The sequence below is a fragment of the Nesoenas mayeri genome (genome assembly GCF_963082525.1).
Source record: "Nesoenas mayeri genome assembly, chromosome: 3".
Lineage (NCBI taxonomy): Eukaryota > Metazoa > Chordata > Aves > Columbiformes > Columbidae > Nesoenas > Nesoenas mayeri.
In genome coordinates, this window is record NC_137544.1 from 52,203,121 (window position 1) to 52,220,875 (window position 17,755).

The window sequence follows — 17,755 nt, forward strand, 5'->3', positions numbered from 1 at the left end:
GGAATCCTCTAAAGGTATTAAAATATCCATGTGTCATCTGGTTTCTTTTAAAAGTCTCCCCCTTAAATACCAACACTGCCACTGGCAGCACACGTATTCTGTTCATACAGCACTATTTGACTCTGCAGTCCAATGCAGAGGGAGTAAAAAGAGTCTGAAATTCAGATACTTCTGTTTCATTTTAAGGTTGAGTTTCAGCCACAGCTAAAGAAATTCATGGTCAAAGTGTCTCTGATTCAGTGATTCCGTGAGGATCATCATGTAATCTGGGGCGCAGACAGCTAAGCAATGGTTTCCCTTTTTGTGGTATACATCAGTAGATAGGAATTTCATTTATTGCAGCCCTCCCTGGAAAAAAAACACCAAACAAACAAACAAGAAGAGGCCTTCTGTCAAAGATATGACCCTGATATAACTTCTTAAGACATTTAGGGGCAAGTGCAGTTTTAGTAGTAAAGTTTGAGAGCTGTATATATCACCATCTTGAAAACAAATTTTCCACATTGTGATAGCACCTGCAGAATCCACCTCATGATGAGCTATGTGAGCACGTATCAAAGCGAGCCTCTTCCCGTGGAGGGTTCATACCGTAGGGTTTTATGCCACAAATATTTATTTAGGGTTTTTAGACAACTGTGTTTCCATTTGCCATTACTTGAAGTAAAACTCTCACTTAAGAGACAAAGTTATATACTTTATACATATATACATTATATATATATATATGCTTTATGTTGTTCCTCATAGCAGTCCTCTACCATTGCAACTACATTTTGTAAACAGATAATCCTAAATGTGTAACAACAAAAAAAGTAGTCCTTACTCTGTTTTGTCTGTCGAGAAATATACTACTAAAATTCCCTATAGCAGTGATACATATGCTTTTAATTACACACCATAAAGAATTTTTAGTTGGAATGGAAATGCTTCAACAAGATTTCTTTTCCTCCCTTCCAAAATAAGATACTGGTAAATCAGATGATCTGCCATGGTCAATAACAGCCAGGCAGTGATATCCAGATCTCCTGGCTGAAAGGTCTGTGACACCAGCCATATCACCAGGCTTTCACATGTGCTTGAACAAATAAAGCAAGAGAGTGGGGTGGGTATGGAAGTCAGCCATGGCCTTTTCACAGACTGAAGAATGGAGAGATTAGGATCTAAAGCAATGATCTGGGTAAATTCCACATATCCATCATTTCCATTTTATAGTTCCTCACCACTACTAAGAAGCAGGTGCTCAGTAGGCTTCAGGAGGAAAAGCACAACACAGCACAGATCACAACTTGAAAAACAAAATGTAAAAAATTTTGTTTTGAAGTAAAACCACTGTAATGGCAGTCTGTTTACATCAGGCTTTTTAGAAGTTTAAAACAGTCTCCATTTGCATTCATCAAAACACTTGACTTCTGCATTTCTAACTCTTCACTTTCCTGCTTTCCCAGCTCCACAAAGGCTGTCTAAAACAAAAAGAGAAGATAATAGGCACTTTGCACTGTTCCTGACAACTCCTCTTCTTTCCTGCACTCCTAAAACCTCTGATTTGTGCCCTCTGCTTTCTTGTTGCCATGGAGAAGGTCCAATACATAACCCGCTCTGCTCTGCGGAGAGCCTCAACTATTGAGATCAACCCACAATCACGCCAAAGGCTCCAGGAGCTCTTTGTGAATTTCTGCCTGATTTTAATTTGCCTCTTGTTGATCTGTATCATTGTGATGCTCCTCTGAAGCTCCAGCACTTCTCTGCACTGTCCTCTAGGAAAGTCAGCCCCGAGGGAAGAGCCACCTCCACCCGCAACTCCCAATGCACGGATCCTCTCGCAAGAGGGGCTGGCACTCGGACTAGAGCTGTACGCCAGCCCTCCCTCTCTTCTCTTACTACCTGCTACATGTATTAAAACCACACTTCTTCTGTGCAGAACAGTGTGTAGAGCCTGTCGTTACAAAGCTGTGCATGACCTAATTTGTCTGTCTGAACCAAGAGATGTCTTTCTGAATGGGGTAAAGTACTGGCTCTTCATGGAGTTGGTAAGTTCCTCAATGTTGTAGCTAGATCACACAAACAGCAGCTTCACTTTTGGGCGGCCCGAGTGGTTTTAGGTTTCTCTGAAAACCCTTAAACCCTTCGAGAGGATCCAAAATTGGTCCATGTCTGCCCAAAGAACTCCATGCCCACAGCCCTCAACACATCCCAGGAAAATTGCTCTGCTTAACTCAAGGCGTTCCATCTCTGCATTATAAGCTGAAGGCATCCAAACTGAGAACAAACCAAAAATCTCTTCTAATCCAAAAATAACAACTGCTTCTTATGCTATTCTCCCTAATTAAGGAATCTTATATATACATATAGATGCATATATGTATATACTCACACACAACTTGGATCTGGGGGTGGAAGAAAAAAAAAACTACTTCATTTATAGTATTATTCACTAGATACATCCCTACAGAACTAAGTGACATCTGGAAAGTTCTTTCAGTATGGTTTAGCAGAAAAAAATTGACAATACTACACTAGTATCAAAGATTTAATTTTCTATAGTCATTTAACTGACATGACAATTGGCACAGCTCAGAAATAATTCTCAAAGTTCTTAATATTTGGCTTCAGACAACTTTATTATGGTCTGCTGTACTTTACGTAATAATCTCTTTAGCTTAAAACCACAGAAAACTTGGTACCTGCCAGTGTCACACAAAGTGGCTTGTATGTGATGAGGTAAAGAGAAAGGTTTAGGTCACCTTTACTGCTGTGATTGACATGTATCATACAAGACACTACCATCTTCAACTCCAAATGCCTGTTAGAGAACAAGCACATATTTTCCTAAAATCAATTATACATAAATAAAATTAATTACAAACGATTATGCACAGGAGGGAAAGCATTGCAGAAATATTTTTTCAACATGTAAACCACAGTCTATACACGTAAGATATGAAGTTTCTATTCCAGCCTTTGTCAGTAAGAAGACTGAGTAGTAGACTTCCAACCCTCCTACAGGTTGCTGTTTTTCAGCCAAATTCCTAGGTGCTTTATGCAGTTTTCAATTTGAAAGAAAGCTCAAGAATCAATAGACAGAAGTCAAACAGACATTCATTTTTTAAACAGGCACCCTTCCATACCACTGTACACAAGCAATCCTATTGATGAACACAGAAAATCAAAACACATTTACCTTAATCTTGTATTCTGCCTTCAAGATTTAATGTTGCATGAGTAGAAGTTGGCAATGCACAGGTGAGCAGGAAGGGAAAAAAATTCTTTGGAAAAACTGTTTTCGATAGAATGCAAGCAAGTGCAGTGGTGATTCACTTCCTATGTGGCAAATATATATGTGCTCAGACCAGACCTCTGAAATAAGGTTAATCACTAGAGGAAATCAGTTAGCTACTGTACAAGGATTAGGGAAGATACTGATGAGATCGGCAACATCACCCCTGCTTGCAAGTTGGTATGCAAATTACATTGATTTAAACTGTCCATGTGAATCTCTGTTTCCATTTCATGCATTCTGACCACTCTCACAAATGCATGAGATTTTAGTCAGTGAACTTTCCCTATTCATCCATGTTCTTAAGAACACAGTGCACTTCATAGTGGGAGAGGGCAGAAAACAGAAAAATCTCAACTTACTTTATTCTCTTTTTAAATCTATACTTTTGTGATGGATAGGGTTTCCAGTTTTAATTGGCTTTGGAGGTGTTTCAAAAGACTTCAACTGGAAATGAACAACAGTTTTCCAGTACTGAAAACTCCCTGATAAAAAGAGGTGTTAGGAGCAGACTATCAACACATACATTCTGTGGACATGTTGGGATTATACTTTCACAAGCCAGTAATACAGGGTGTTTCAAAAAGATACCCAATTTGAAATCACTACTGCTTTGAAATTAGGTCCATCTTTTTGAAACATCCTATATATACAAGCAAAAGTAAAGCATTGCTGAAAGAAATTCAAAGCCTCACCCCCCCTCACAGAAACAAACCGACCTCTTTCCTCTTATGTACCTGAAAAAAACATTATTTATTTAAAAACAAGAAATAAACAAGAACAAAACAAGGTATAAATAAACTGGAAGCCATACTGTTACTTTACAGCAATGCAGATAAGTTGCATGTACTGTATGATTCATTTGTGTCTTAGGGTTCTGCTGATCTGAAATGTGCTGCCATCCTCTATGTCACTCAATGTCAACTGAACCCAGAGTTTGAAAAAAATAAAACCTTTTGTATATAGTGCATTCTTCTTTGAACACTTATATGGGCTTTAAAACTAACATCTACTGTATTTTTATTTATGAAAATGACTGCTTGAAAATATATTAATGCATAAAATAAGATACTTAAACACAATTCCATTTAGAAAGAAGCATCCATTCTATCATCTACATATTAAAGTTATGTGAAAAAGACCTAGTCATCACACAGCCTTCTGGTTCTTTATACCTCTGTTTATTCTGTTTCAGTTTTCAACAGTAATCTTGCCTATTTTGTGATGTCCAGATCACTCACATGTACTTAATTCACACTCACCAACTAGTGCACATCAGCAATCCTAATTAATTTTATGAATGTGTAATCTAAATCTCACTACTTTTATGAGCCATAATAAAAACTCCAAACACAGCACGTAGCTTGGATTAAGTTTTCATTTCTCTGTTCCACTCCACCCAAGGCTACATCTTTCTGCTAAGTTCATCTTACACACTCATAGTGAACAAAACCAGCAATTTTCCACTAGAAAAGAGTTGAATCAGGAACAAGAATACGCTGGTTTTAGAGATGTCTCTTCAGCCAGCTCTTCAACAAATATTGATAAACCTACCCATTTTTCTCTAAGTGAAGACATGACCCATTTCAGAGTTAGTCAGTAAGGTAGCTTAGAGGACAGGAGATACTTGCATTTCTTTATTAACTTAAATCTAGAGCAGAAAAATGAATGTATTCGTTTAGAGAGTATTCTTGGTCATGTCTGGAAGCATACTAATATACTACAGATTACAGACCAGATATCTGTATTTCTATGGCTATTTAATAAATAGTGTCTGTCAGAATACAATGAAAAAATATTTGTGAAGTCCTTCAAGATCCATAGATATTTTCAATTTAACAACAAATGCAGTCCTTTTAGATCTGACCTAGATGTTAAAAACTGGGAAAAAAACCCCAAACAAATAAAAACCACAACAACCACCACTTCTTTGAGTTATGGAAGGAGATAAGTGAACATCTCTTGTTCACTGCAAGGATTAAAACCAGAACCACATATTTATGAGGATTACTTTAAAAACTGATGCTCATTTCAGTTAAGAACCCTGGTGTTTTAAATTATTTAAAATAGGCCCTAGATTTATTGTAATATCTGACAGTTAGTTTAGTCAAACTGTTTGCTTTATAAGCTTGTCATTTTATTTAAGATAAAAGAATGCCAGTTCATTTTCTGCATCAAATTACAAAACTATAAAGCACTGCCCTCTTGTGATCATTCCTAAAAACTTACCTCATTATTAAAAGAAAGTTTTGGCAACGTTTCACTGTTAGGGCTGACTGGTTGTCTTTGTTTCTCTCATTTATATATATATATTTCTATATATAAAACACAATTGCTAAGTTACTAATGCTATCTTAAAACAAGCTGTTACGTATGTGCTATTAAAAGCGCTAAGGATGCATCCCTTGCCAGTGCAATCCGGATTCTTAATAAGGTGCTGGCAAAGCCGCAGTGACTCCTGCCCAGCGCTGCTGGCAGAGCAGAGCGCTGCCTCCGGCATTGGGCCGTGCCAGGCCCTAGAACCAAGCCCTAGAAGGGTAGGAAACACTCCTGGTCACAGAGGTACATTCTGCCCACATGAGTAAAGTTTTCTCTTCTGTACGACTACAGAGAGCTTTTAAAAGAAGTGAATTTTCAACAATCTAGTGCTGAAATAGATTAAGTCTTGAGAATAGCCATTCGTTTGAAAATCAAATTGGCCTGGAGAGTACCACACACATATAAAAATTGAAATAAATTAAGAGCCAAACTGTATAAAATTCAAGTCCTTTCTCCATTAATCAGTCATTCACAAGTTCTTCAATAGTGAAATGAAAACTATAATTAACTTTATTTTGTTTATTATTATTATTTTTAAGGTATTTGGAAAAAAAAAACTCCTGTACGAACATCCAATTCTAGTTACTGCAAACAAACATATTTTTCTTAAGTGGGACAAACTAAAACCAGGTAAACAGCTGAGGATACAATGAAATTCATATAAATCTACATTGCTGATGACTGAAGGAGCAACCCAAAGCTACAATCACGAGTGTGCTGCAAGCACAAGAGGGTGGACTGACACACATTATGGATCTCGCTAACAACAGAGGTCTCAACCTGATACTCAATTTTCTGCTCATAGTCTTGGTTCTAGTGCTCGCATTTATCCTTGTGAAGCTGATGTGAACTTTCATGGAGTTCTGGTTCCTTCTGAAATCTTGTTTTGAGGGTTTTGCAATGATAATGTAGACACTTCAAACTATCTGAATATAAATATGCAAAGACCACAGAGACTGGAACAATTGGAGAAAGTGTTCACATCCCAATTTTATCAGAAAGCGATCCTAAAAGTTGCATACAGTTACCTACCCGACACTGAGTAAAGAAAGCATCTAGAGCTACTGAGTACATTAAGAAATCCAAGGATGTATCAGCAGTTAATGTAGTTTTTTCTCACTGCTACAGCTTACTTTTAAAATATCTACAAAACACCTGCAGCCTTCAAGGAACGTCATTTCTGCAAAGGGGACTACAGAAATCAAACTTTTAAAATGGAATTTCCATAGAATGTGTACTTCATGAGAAATTACAGATATAGCAGGAAAGCAGAATGAAATACATTCGCTCAGTTGACAGCATGCATTAAGTTATCTGTGGATGGCAAAAGCAGAGATGATGATGATGGAAACAAGGATATCCATGAAACAGAGATAAGTCAACTTTAAATATGAAAGCATAATTATTAGTTACATCTTTTTTCATACCTATGGCTCACAGCAACACCTTAAGAGCCAGAAGCCATTAGTCTTACGCAGCAGTATCAAAAGAAGCTGTCAAAACAACTGAAAACCAATCATTAACAAGGGTTATTATAACTCTGCCTACAAAGCCCTTAACCCCGCCATGTACACAAGTAGTAGGTGTGCGTGCTCAAACGCAAGAAGTGGGCTACGTCCTTAGGTTGGATTTACCACTTAAACGCAGGTCAAGTGTGCAGCGTGGGAGCCCTCAAGCCATATCTGACACAGCACTTGCGACATGCCAGTACAATCACCCAGTCCACAGCTCGTCCTCACATTAAGCACACAACAGCAGTTTCTTACAGGACGTTCTTCTACAGCCCTTTGCAGGAGGATGCTCTTTCCCCACGGGTCCCTGGGAAGGACAGTGACCTAGAAGAGCTCACTTCTGCTGGAGTTATTTGCCCCGAAGGTACCTCTACACACCTGAGACATGCTGGGAAATACTGGGGCCAAACAGCTTACTCCTGGCATTCGTCTTTTCCAAGTACAATGTGGGAGCCAAGTACACCCACACATATGCATTGTACAGTAAACTTAATGCAATACACACAGAGCAGATGTCGCTCCTGGGGTGCACGAAGCCCCAGCTTCCAGCTTGCTACTGCCAACAGCACATCCCTGATTCCACACATACACTGTTGATCCAGCACTGCTCATGATTGCTGAATATCATACAGAGCTTATCTGCTCATGTTCACACTCATGATTTCTAGATCATTACTATTGTTGTGGGATGCTACAGTTATCTGGAGGAAACCCATCTAAATTGGATCTACAAACAGACTTTTCAAAGGAAAAAGCCAGTTTGTGTAGGGAAACAAAGTTCTACCATTAACAGGCATCCACCTTTCACTCTGTGCTGCCTACTCCAAAGCTGAGGCAACACCAGCTGTGCAGCATGGATGGTCTCTCATCTGCCCTGAAATATGTCCAAATAAACATTTAAAGTAGCTTCTGCAAACTAAACATCTATAGTTTTCTTATATTGTTATAGTAATATCAATTCCTGTCTGTTTGCATTTAGAGCAGAAAGCTCTGCACAGCTACATCTCTGTACGCACTTTGTCACTTATTTTGATCATCTTGAAATATTCTGCTTTTTAAAAAAATCTGTATATTTATATACACGGGATATATGTAGTAACAGTTACATAGTTATGTATTATTTAGGAGGATTTCTGCTAGTTTTTTTTTACATAGACGGCACAAAGCATACCACAACTGCAGAAACTTATATGAAGCCCACTCCAGTCTGAAGAGGAATAAAAACAGTTTCCCCAACAAAATGGCAACTCATTGATAACTGCTAAGGCCTACACAAAGCTTATGGTCTGTATGCTCTCCTGTATATTCAGAAATTTTCTTACCACTGTCACTATTTCATAGTGAAAATTAAATGAGTTAGCCCTGACAAAAATAAAAACAACATATTCCTTTCTATTAAGAGGAGAAAGATGAGTCTACTGCCACCAACAATCACTTCCAGATGCAAAACTACATACAAAGGAAGTCTATAAGAAACTCTGCCATTAGCAGTTAGAAACAGGCTCAAGATGCAACACTAGCCTCCTCTCAGCCAGCAATGAAAACTACAGAATCTTCGACAAATGTTGAAATATGCTGCTGAAACTGAAACATGCATTTTCCTGAGACAACATATGAAATTGGCAAAGATATCAATTAAGCAATGCCAAGTCTCTTGTTCCAATCAAGCATGGTCCAAGTTTGGTTTCCCATCATCTGCCAGCACGTACTCCAGACTGAGCCCACATATGCACTGGAACAAATGCAATATCGGTTGTTGGACTACTAACTTCACAGCAAAAGGAAAAAAAAACCATAAAAGCTTAATTGTGGCTCACAGTGAATGAGTTCACTCTGCTAACTAAAGGTGACAATTCTTCATGTTAGAAAGTTTTATCTTGCTGGAAATACGGTTTCATCAAAATGTAACATGGGAAAAAAAGTTGATATGAATCAGTTTTAGTTTTCTGATCTGCCAGGATCATAAGAAAAACTAGTTTGGAGTTGACATTTAGGAATGACATTTTCCATAGCAACAATATTATATGAAGAATGTTGTAACTTTTTCTTTCAAATAAAGTTTTACAACTTTTGTTTACCAATGTTCAGGTATGCATGCAGTTTACTTTCTTCTCTGTGTTGAAATGAAGATTATTTAGTATCTCTAAGTTTCTCAACACATTAACATTTAATTTCCAGTAACTTTTATATACATGGCATAAACAAGGCATTAAAGGAGAAATATGCATTTAAGCAATTTCCATCTGTTCTCTCAGCTATATTCTGACACAAATTAGCACACCATGAAGAAATCATACATTTGTCCCATACACTTGAAAAAACAGAGATTCATCATGTGATGCCTACAACATTGTACAGAGCTAATAGCAGATATGAAACCTTCTAAAACCCCGCTTCTCACTGTATTATCTCCCACTATTTTAAATGCATGTTTTCATTTTAAACCTAATTTCTGGACTAGCATACAGTATGTACCTAGATAGGTTCAGATAATACAATAGCTAATCGGATCAATCTTTAAGAATGTTTTCATGTAAAAGCATTACAGCCTTTTAATCCTGATTTGTATGGCCTCCCAGCTCAGTAAATGGGAACTGGTGGCATGCATTGTTAGCATTTTTTCCCTTAACACTAGTCTAATCACACACTTACTTACTTTGGGGGTTAAGAAAAATGGTATTAAAATGGTAATGTCTGCTGAAAGATCAGTGGTACATTGAAGCGTATAGTGAAATATAAATTCTGCATGGAAATTATTTTCATTGAAGTATTGTTAAAATCTGTTCTGTGGAAATGCTTAGGAGAATATTCACCTTCAAAAAGCACACATAAAACAGTACACATTAGCTACAGATAAGAATATATAGGCCTCCATGATGTTGCACAATAAGTATTTGGAGAGCATCTGGTCTGTGGTTATTTCCCAAACACACAAACATCACATCCACAGCTGAAAAAGGCACCTTCTCTGAAGATGCGTCCTCTTGATCCACAGCATCAGTTGCAAACCTGACATCATCCAGAAAAAGAATCAACATAGCTGTAGGTCTTCTACCCAACACTCTGAACTTGCCTTACAATGCACAGTGAGGATTTTATTTTAAAAATCATGGTTTACAATTCGAATGGAAAAGCCACATCACAGGCCTGCTAATATGGGGAGCAAAGTGTAACAAAAAACAACAGGTAGATGCTGAGTTCAGTCAAATTCAGACTATTAAGGAAGGAGACAATCTTAATTTTGAGAGTAATTAACCTTGTAACAGCTTTTAAGGGCTGTAATACATTATGCTTTACAGTAAACTTCAATTTAAAGCTTGTCTGATTTTATAAAAATAAATCATAATTCAGAGCTTTGTGGAATAAGCTGTTTATACTAGTCGAGAAAGGCATAAAAATTTACTTGTAGACTTTATTAAGTCCAATAGCTGTTCCTGAACTATCAGTCCTCAAAATCAATCCAGAAAACTGTTGACGTGTATTCTTGTTTCCTTCGTGATAGCTGCCCTCTATAGCTCTCCTACCAGCCTACCTTACAGATACACAAAGCTGCTTTAGATTCTCAGTTAAAGCTAAGTTCATTTTGTTCTCTGCTGATGGAAATGGTGGTTTTAAAGTAAAAAGATGGTAAACTGTAGTTTTTCAGTCCTGTAAAAACCATTGCATTTCCATCAGCATACACGCTCATTAAAGGCAAAATAGCAAAAATAATCTCCACTAAGAGGAAAAGAAAAATAAAAATGTTTCTATAGAGGTGTTTTTCTCCCCCTATTATAGATCACCAGCTTCCTCTAGCAAAATCTTCAGTTTTCTGCTCTGTCTCTCCTCTATGTATATATTCTACTTAAGATTGTAGCTTTGTTTCTCAGAAACAATAGCATATCAGTTCGCAGACGCATATATGGTGATTTTGGGAGGTGGGAGAAAAAAAAAAACAAAAAAACCAAAAAAAACAACACCACCACAAAACAAAACACACATACCCTAAAAACAAACAAACAAACAAAAAACCCAAACAAACACAGCATAGTTGTAGTCTCATAGAATATCTCAAGTTGGAAGGGACCCATAAGGATCATCAAATCCAACTGTGTGCTCCTTTCAAGACTACCAAAGACTCAACCACAGGACTAGGAGCATCATCCAGATAACCCCTAAACTCTGACAGGCTTAGTGCCATGACCACTTCCCTGGGGAGCCTGTTCTAATGACTGACCAACCTCTCAGTGAGCAACCTTTTCCTAGTGTACAACCTGAACTTCCCTTGATGCAGTTTTGCATCACTTTCTCATGTCCTGTGACTGGTTACCAGAAAAGAGGAGATCAGAACATCTACCTCTGCTGTCCCCCCAACCCTCCCACCTCATAAAGAAGCTGTAGACTGAGGTCACCCCTCAGCCTTCTCCAAGCTGAACAAACTAAGTCACCTCAGCTGCTCGTCATCGGCCTTGACCTCAAGATCTCTCACCAACTTTGTACCCCTCCTCTGGACACTCTCCAGTAGCTTGATACCCTTTTTATCCTGTGGAGCCCAGAACTGCACAGAGTGCTGCAGGTGAGACCACACCAGTGCGGAGCAGAGCGGGACAATCACCACCCTGGCCTGGCTGGCAATGCTGTGCTTGATGCATCCAGGACACAGGTGGCCCTTTTGGCTGTTAGGGCACACTGTTGGCTCATGTTGCTGTTAACCCAAAGCCCCAGATTTCCTTCCACAGGGTTGCTCTCCAGCCTCTTGTCCCTCAGCTTGTACATATAACCAAGACTAACAGTTGGACTCTATGATCTTAAAGGTCTTTTCCAATCAAAATTATTCTATGATTACCCTATCCTTAAGCTAAGGTTTCTCAAAAAAAAAAAAAACAAACCCACAAACACAAAACAAAACAACAACAACAACAAAACAGGTGTCAAGACCAGAAGAACCATTCTCCTTTCTTCATCTCTTCTGCCGTCCCTCCTCAAAGCTGTAACTTCTGGGCAGAAAGCAGAGGATGCCTATAAGAGCCCAAGGGCTCACTGCTCTTGCACACCCTGTAACTTTCTGCTTCCCTGGATCCTATTTCACAACATCTCACTTGAGAAACAGATCACATTTCAAGGCACATCAATGCAATTTCAAGTCATACTAATGAAAGTACTTGCCAAGGCCACCAGGAACCTCCTCCATATCCCTTGTGCTCTTAATTACTGTCAGACCCCTGTTCCCCCTCTCGCAATCCAGCATGGGGTCAGGGTAAGCAGAGCAAAGGCTGCAGCTTCAAGGACCTCCCCTGTTTTCCAGAATTAACCGCACAGCTGACAGGACCATTGCTTCTTAAGTCAGGGGCTGGCTAGACCCTGTAACATATATATCAATACTGATGCAGGTATAAAAATAAAAGTAACAAGAAAAGTTTAAAGCAAAACTTCATCCTGTAATCTTACAATCTCAAAAACCTGAAAAGATGCAGCACCATTTTATGAATTCGGCCAAAGAGATAAATAATGTTTGTGCTCCCTCTGTTGGCTCTGTCCTCAAAACACAGCTCAGCATCAATGCCTGCAGGAACATTTTTTAAATAACCATACTACTACCTGTAGGGTTTCATCTGTTTCAAACATGGAACTTTGCTTTCATGCAAAAAGAAGACACTATATTTAATCACAGAGTGAGAAAGCATTTATGAGAAGCGAAAGACAAAAACTGGGAGTTGTTTTGACCTAAATAAAAGTAAGAGTTTCCAAAACACTCAGCCTAAACAAAGCATTGTGAAGGGTACATAGAAGATGATGAAAAGCCATATACCTAAGTGAAAGAAGGAAGCAAAAAAAGCTTACTCTGAATACATATTTAAATACAGAAAGAGAATCACCAGGCACAGTAATCTGCATGCAACCCTCCCAGCCAGCCCTGCTGATGGCTGCCGCCAGCACCATGTCCCACAGGTGCTCAGAAGACGTGCAGGAAGGACTGGGCTCAGCCCCTCTACAGCACCCTGCTGGTGCCCCCCGAGACCTCCTGTGCTCCCCAACACCACCGGCAGCTGCCAAGGGTCCATCTGGCAGTGCCCCTGACCCAGCCTCAGCAGTGAGCCAGCTCCTAGTACCAGCTTTGAGAGGACACCAGCAGCCTCCTTTTTCTACCTGCGTAATTTCTCAATGTCAAAGCTTCAAAAAGCTTAGAGAAGGATGAGGGTTTCTGTAGTAATAAAGGTGAAGTGTGGCTACTTGGAACAATGTCAGCTCTTTAGAGAGATCCTTAAGGATTAATATTAGTTCAGCCATATTAATTGACTTCTGGTTAACAAAAAATATATTAGGAGCATTACTGGATCTTGAGAACCTCTTGAACTTGTCAGTCTTCCCTTCAATTCACAATGGAAGAAACAAAAAAATTTGAGCACAACTTTCTGTAAATTACTTTATCTTCAGACTGGAGAAAACAGGTATTTGCACATACAGCTAGACTATTTCTGCTTGAATAATAATATCCTAGTCAAACCTTAAACTGCCTTTCAGGAAGATCTACGTATTCTAATCCACTTGAGATTTTTTTGGCAAGTCAACTTTACTTACACTGGTAAACCCCAACATTTAGATTTTAAATACTGCTTTCCTTCACAAACTATCCTTTCCCATTAGGATAAGAACTGGAAATTAAGATTGTGAATTGTCTTGTTAGAAAGGGGTATCTGTCTCTTAAACAACATCTGATGTTTTCTACATGAAAATACTTCAAGTATGACACAGAAAACCTACATGTTATTTTCTTTAAATACACCAGATTAGCTGACTATTGGTTGATTCTAACTAACAAGAAGTAATTCAAACAGAATTGAGTTTTTAAGTCCTAGTCATAGCAATATCCTTGTGCCATGCAGGAATCATTCTTCTTTCAGTGAACACATTAATGAAGCCTCCTTGTAAATCCATTTAGATCAAAATACATTCATGCTCCCCCACTACACTGTGACCAAAGACTTTCTTAAGAGCTACTGAAAATGTTGATGAACTTGGTCCAGTCTCAGAAAGATATGCTAGTCTCATGCAGACACACACACTGAATCAGAGTAAACCTGTTGCAGTAAAACAAGGGGTAACGATTTTAAACTGGAAGAGGGGACATTCAGGAGGTTAGACATGAGGAACTTACATTGAGGGTGGTGAAACACTGGCACAGGTTGCCCAGAGAGGTGGTAGGTGCCCCATCCCTGAAAGCATTCGAGACCAGGCTGAATGGGGCTCTGAGCAACCTGATCCAGTTGAAAATGTCCCTGCTTATTGCAGGGGGACTGGACTAGAAGACCTTCAAAGGTACCTTCCAGCCCAAACTATTCAATGATAAACTGTCAGCAGATATCAGAAAAAAAAAAATCAGCACTCAGGTAATAAAGAAACACACAGTAGTATCCCCAAAGTTTAAAAATACCATCATCATCACCTGATTAAGAGGATCTGTTCACTTTCCCGTTTCATTAAAATCTGGCTGATGCTGTTCCTTAGGTATAACACACGGTGCCACACGATGGCACCAAACACCAAGCTTTAGCCTTACCTGCACAGGCTGTTCACCTCCTGTTCTAAAATCTTCAAGCTGCTGCACATGCCATGCAGCTACACCGTAGGGGTCCCCAGCAGTCCTGCAGTCCAGAGGGTTTGCACGTAACTGTTCTTTAAGCCACATTTGAGTCCTCACTGCCGGCTGTATGGGAGCTCCACCCACAGCCTGCTGTCCCAGAGTTGCGTATCGCTGTCCGAAAGCTTCACAACTGGCTCCCATAGGTTTGCTTTCAGGTAAGGCACTGTAGGTCAAGTCTAAGGCATGTTTCCTACTTGAGGAATCTGAAACAAAATCATCTTTGCTGCACGTTTCAAATTTGTATTTGCAGTCCAGTAGAGAAGATCGCCTTTTCCCCATTTCTTTGTCCTCAATCTTTAGCAACTCCATGCTATCATGCAAACAACTTGGTCCATTCGTCCTTAACTGTGAGGACACAGCTTTGTCTGTACTAGCCCTAGAGTCCACTGAATGACTACTACCATCTTGGCTGAAGGTATTTGGTGAGCTGAGTTTAGACAAGGAGGACCACTTTCTTACGGGTCTTGCATCCTTCATGTCAAGAGAATTGTCCAGGGCACCCGGACTTCTGCCTCCTCCTGACCGTACAAAGCTTGTACTCCATTTTGAACCATCGGACTTGAAAGCTTCCCTGTGTCTGGAGAGTGAAGAGCTGGCATTAGACGGCATCACATGGGCAGTGGGAATAGAAACCAGTGATCGGCTGGGCTTAAACGAGGATGTACCACTTGAAGTTGAATGATCTGGGAAGAGAGATTTATCATGTAAGTAAGTACAATACAGAATTCATATATGTTAACATCAGCGTCCAGAGGGAAAACATCAAATTCAAGGTGAAATGCAAAAATGGGAAACTGGTTTCTTGACGAAATAGGGTCTTCTGAATCATTATGAGAATTGAAACGTATTAAAGTGGGAGATTTTCAAATCTATTTTACTCAGGTGCTATCATTACAAAAGAAACCTGTACCAAGTGCTGGCAACAGCAGCTACAGATACAATTTTCAGGCTCCAGGTAGCATTCATTTCCCAGCTTCAAGGTGACAAGCTGGATTTCTCCCCCACCCCACGTAATTTTAAGTAGCTTCTATATCACAAATGGTAGCTGTACCACAATTTGGGAGCCCTGGGTCTGGTTGAGCTTCCACTCCTCTTCTCTTAAAGGCAAAACAATTCACTAAACGTACTTTGTAAAACAGCAGTGGCTGGAGACAAGCAAGTTCAACGATGGCCTCTTGGACCACCCCTTTTGGATCTCACAGCCTTCAAAACACACTTCCTGTGCTGGTTTTTGGCTGAGACAGAGTTAATTTTTTTCACAGTAGCTAGTATGGGGCTATGTTTTGGATTTGTGCTGGGAACAGTGTTGACAATTCAGGAATGTTTCAGCTATTGCTGAGCAGGGCTTACACACAGTCAAGACTTTTTCTGCTTCTCACATGACCCCACCAGCAAGTAGGTTGAGGATGCACAAGAAGCTGGGTGATATCCAAAGGGATATCCCACACCCTATGATGTCCTGCTCAGCAATAAAAGTAAAAGGAAGGTTGGCTGCAGGTTGCTGCTCAGGGACTGGCTTGGCATCAGTGAGTTGGTGGTGAGCAACTGTCTGCATTTACATCACTTGTCTTTCTTGGGTTTTCTTTCATTGTTATTTTTCTTTTTCTTTCAATGTATTGTTAATTATTATTTTCAATTATTAAACTGTCTTTATCTCAACCCATGAGGTTTTTTTCCACTTTTACACTTCCAATTCTCTCCCCATCGCACGAGGTGGAATGGGGATGGAACTCAGTGAGCAGCTGTGTGATGCTTAGGTGCCAGCCGGGGTTCAGACACAACAATTCCCCGGGTGATTTGCTTAAAAAACCCAAAGTTTTGAATAATGTTATGTTCCATTTAGGTTTTGTGTTATTTACAGACCCAAATACAATACATAGAAACTGTGTGTAACATAATTTATTAAATCTATCCCAAGCTAAAACGTCAAGAACCGACAAATGAGTGAGGTGATACTCAGGAGGGGATGGAAGAGCAAAGTTGAGACATACAGGAGAGGTTACTGGAGACTGGCCAACAGCTCTCACACGCACAGTGACATGTGCTTGGCATCACAGGCTATGGACAACCAGAAATAAACACCTAATCCTCTCATTAGAGGATCAGCTCCTACCAAGTCACATGGCTGCACCCTTAGCAAGCACATATTGCTCATTAAGTTAATGGCAGATAGACAGAATGAAACTGCTCTAATTAAAAGATTCCTCTGAGGTCCTTTTTGCCAAGAGTAAGATACATTCTACCTATTTCTCTCATCCCGACTTGGAGAGAACTTATTTCTTAGGGATTTGTAAACTAGTACAAGAGTTGGGGGGGGGGGGAGGGAGCAAACGAACAAGAAACCAACACCACACAACCAAAACACACCACACACAACTGCTGTAGAATTGGCATACCCAGTCTGATGGTTAGTACTAGGTTCATGTGATTTAGTGAAAGCCAGAACACACTATTAATTGGACACCCTTTCAAATTATCTATTTGACTCGATATACCAGAAAAAAGAAGAGAGCTTCCAATGTTGCAACAACTTTTAAAAATGGCAGCACTTCTTTTTCTACTTATCCAGATAAAGGCATCCTTACCCCCAACCTGCATACTCTTCCCTGTTTGGGACCAGACTTCCCCACTCCTTGCACTGGCAGAATACAAAATAAAATAGCCCTACAGCCACACTCATCATGAGAAAAAATACATTGTAGCCCCCCAAATCCAGTTCCTGGATTAAGACCTGTTTATTACATACTTGTCTTCCAGCTCCCAAAGGAGCCAGGGCTCCTAAGAAGGTGGGAATTTCCACAGAAGCCTTTCTGCCTCCTACTGAGTCACTGTCCCACCATGTACCCTCCTGTTTCAGAGCATACACCCACACCACCCTGTCTCTTGCCTCTACCCAGCCACCTACTTTCACAGTGGCTATAGAACACAGCTATTCATACCTTTAAGACTTGACAAAACTGTCAGAGCTGGTTGAAATGGACCAACAATTTAAGAGTTAATCATAGGATGCTGCTGATGACCACAAAATAC

The 17,755-nt window shown here is 39.6% G+C and overlaps 2 protein-coding genes across 2 annotated transcripts in view; one reads left to right on the top strand and one right to left on the bottom strand.

The window, feature by feature from the left end:
• The window catches only part of CEP85L (centrosomal protein 85L), a gene marked incomplete at both ends in the record, with an annotated part of 113,986 nt that overhangs the window by 53,650 nt on the left and 42,581 nt on the right, over positions 1–17,755 (bottom strand). The window contains one exon of the mRNA XM_080341269.1: positions 14,642–15,408. Within this exon, the coding sequence (XP_080197395.1) occupies positions 14,642–15,408 (767 nt within the window). The remainder of the gene's footprint in view (positions 1–14,641; positions 15,409–17,755) is intronic.
• PLN (phospholamban) lies at positions 1,569–1,727 on the top strand (the record flags this gene model as incomplete). The annotated part of the gene is made up of 1 exon (XM_080341270.1): positions 1,569–1,727. One exon carries the CDS (start codon positions 1,569–1,571, stop codon positions 1,725–1,727), a length of 159 nt encoding a protein of 52 aa, XP_080197396.1.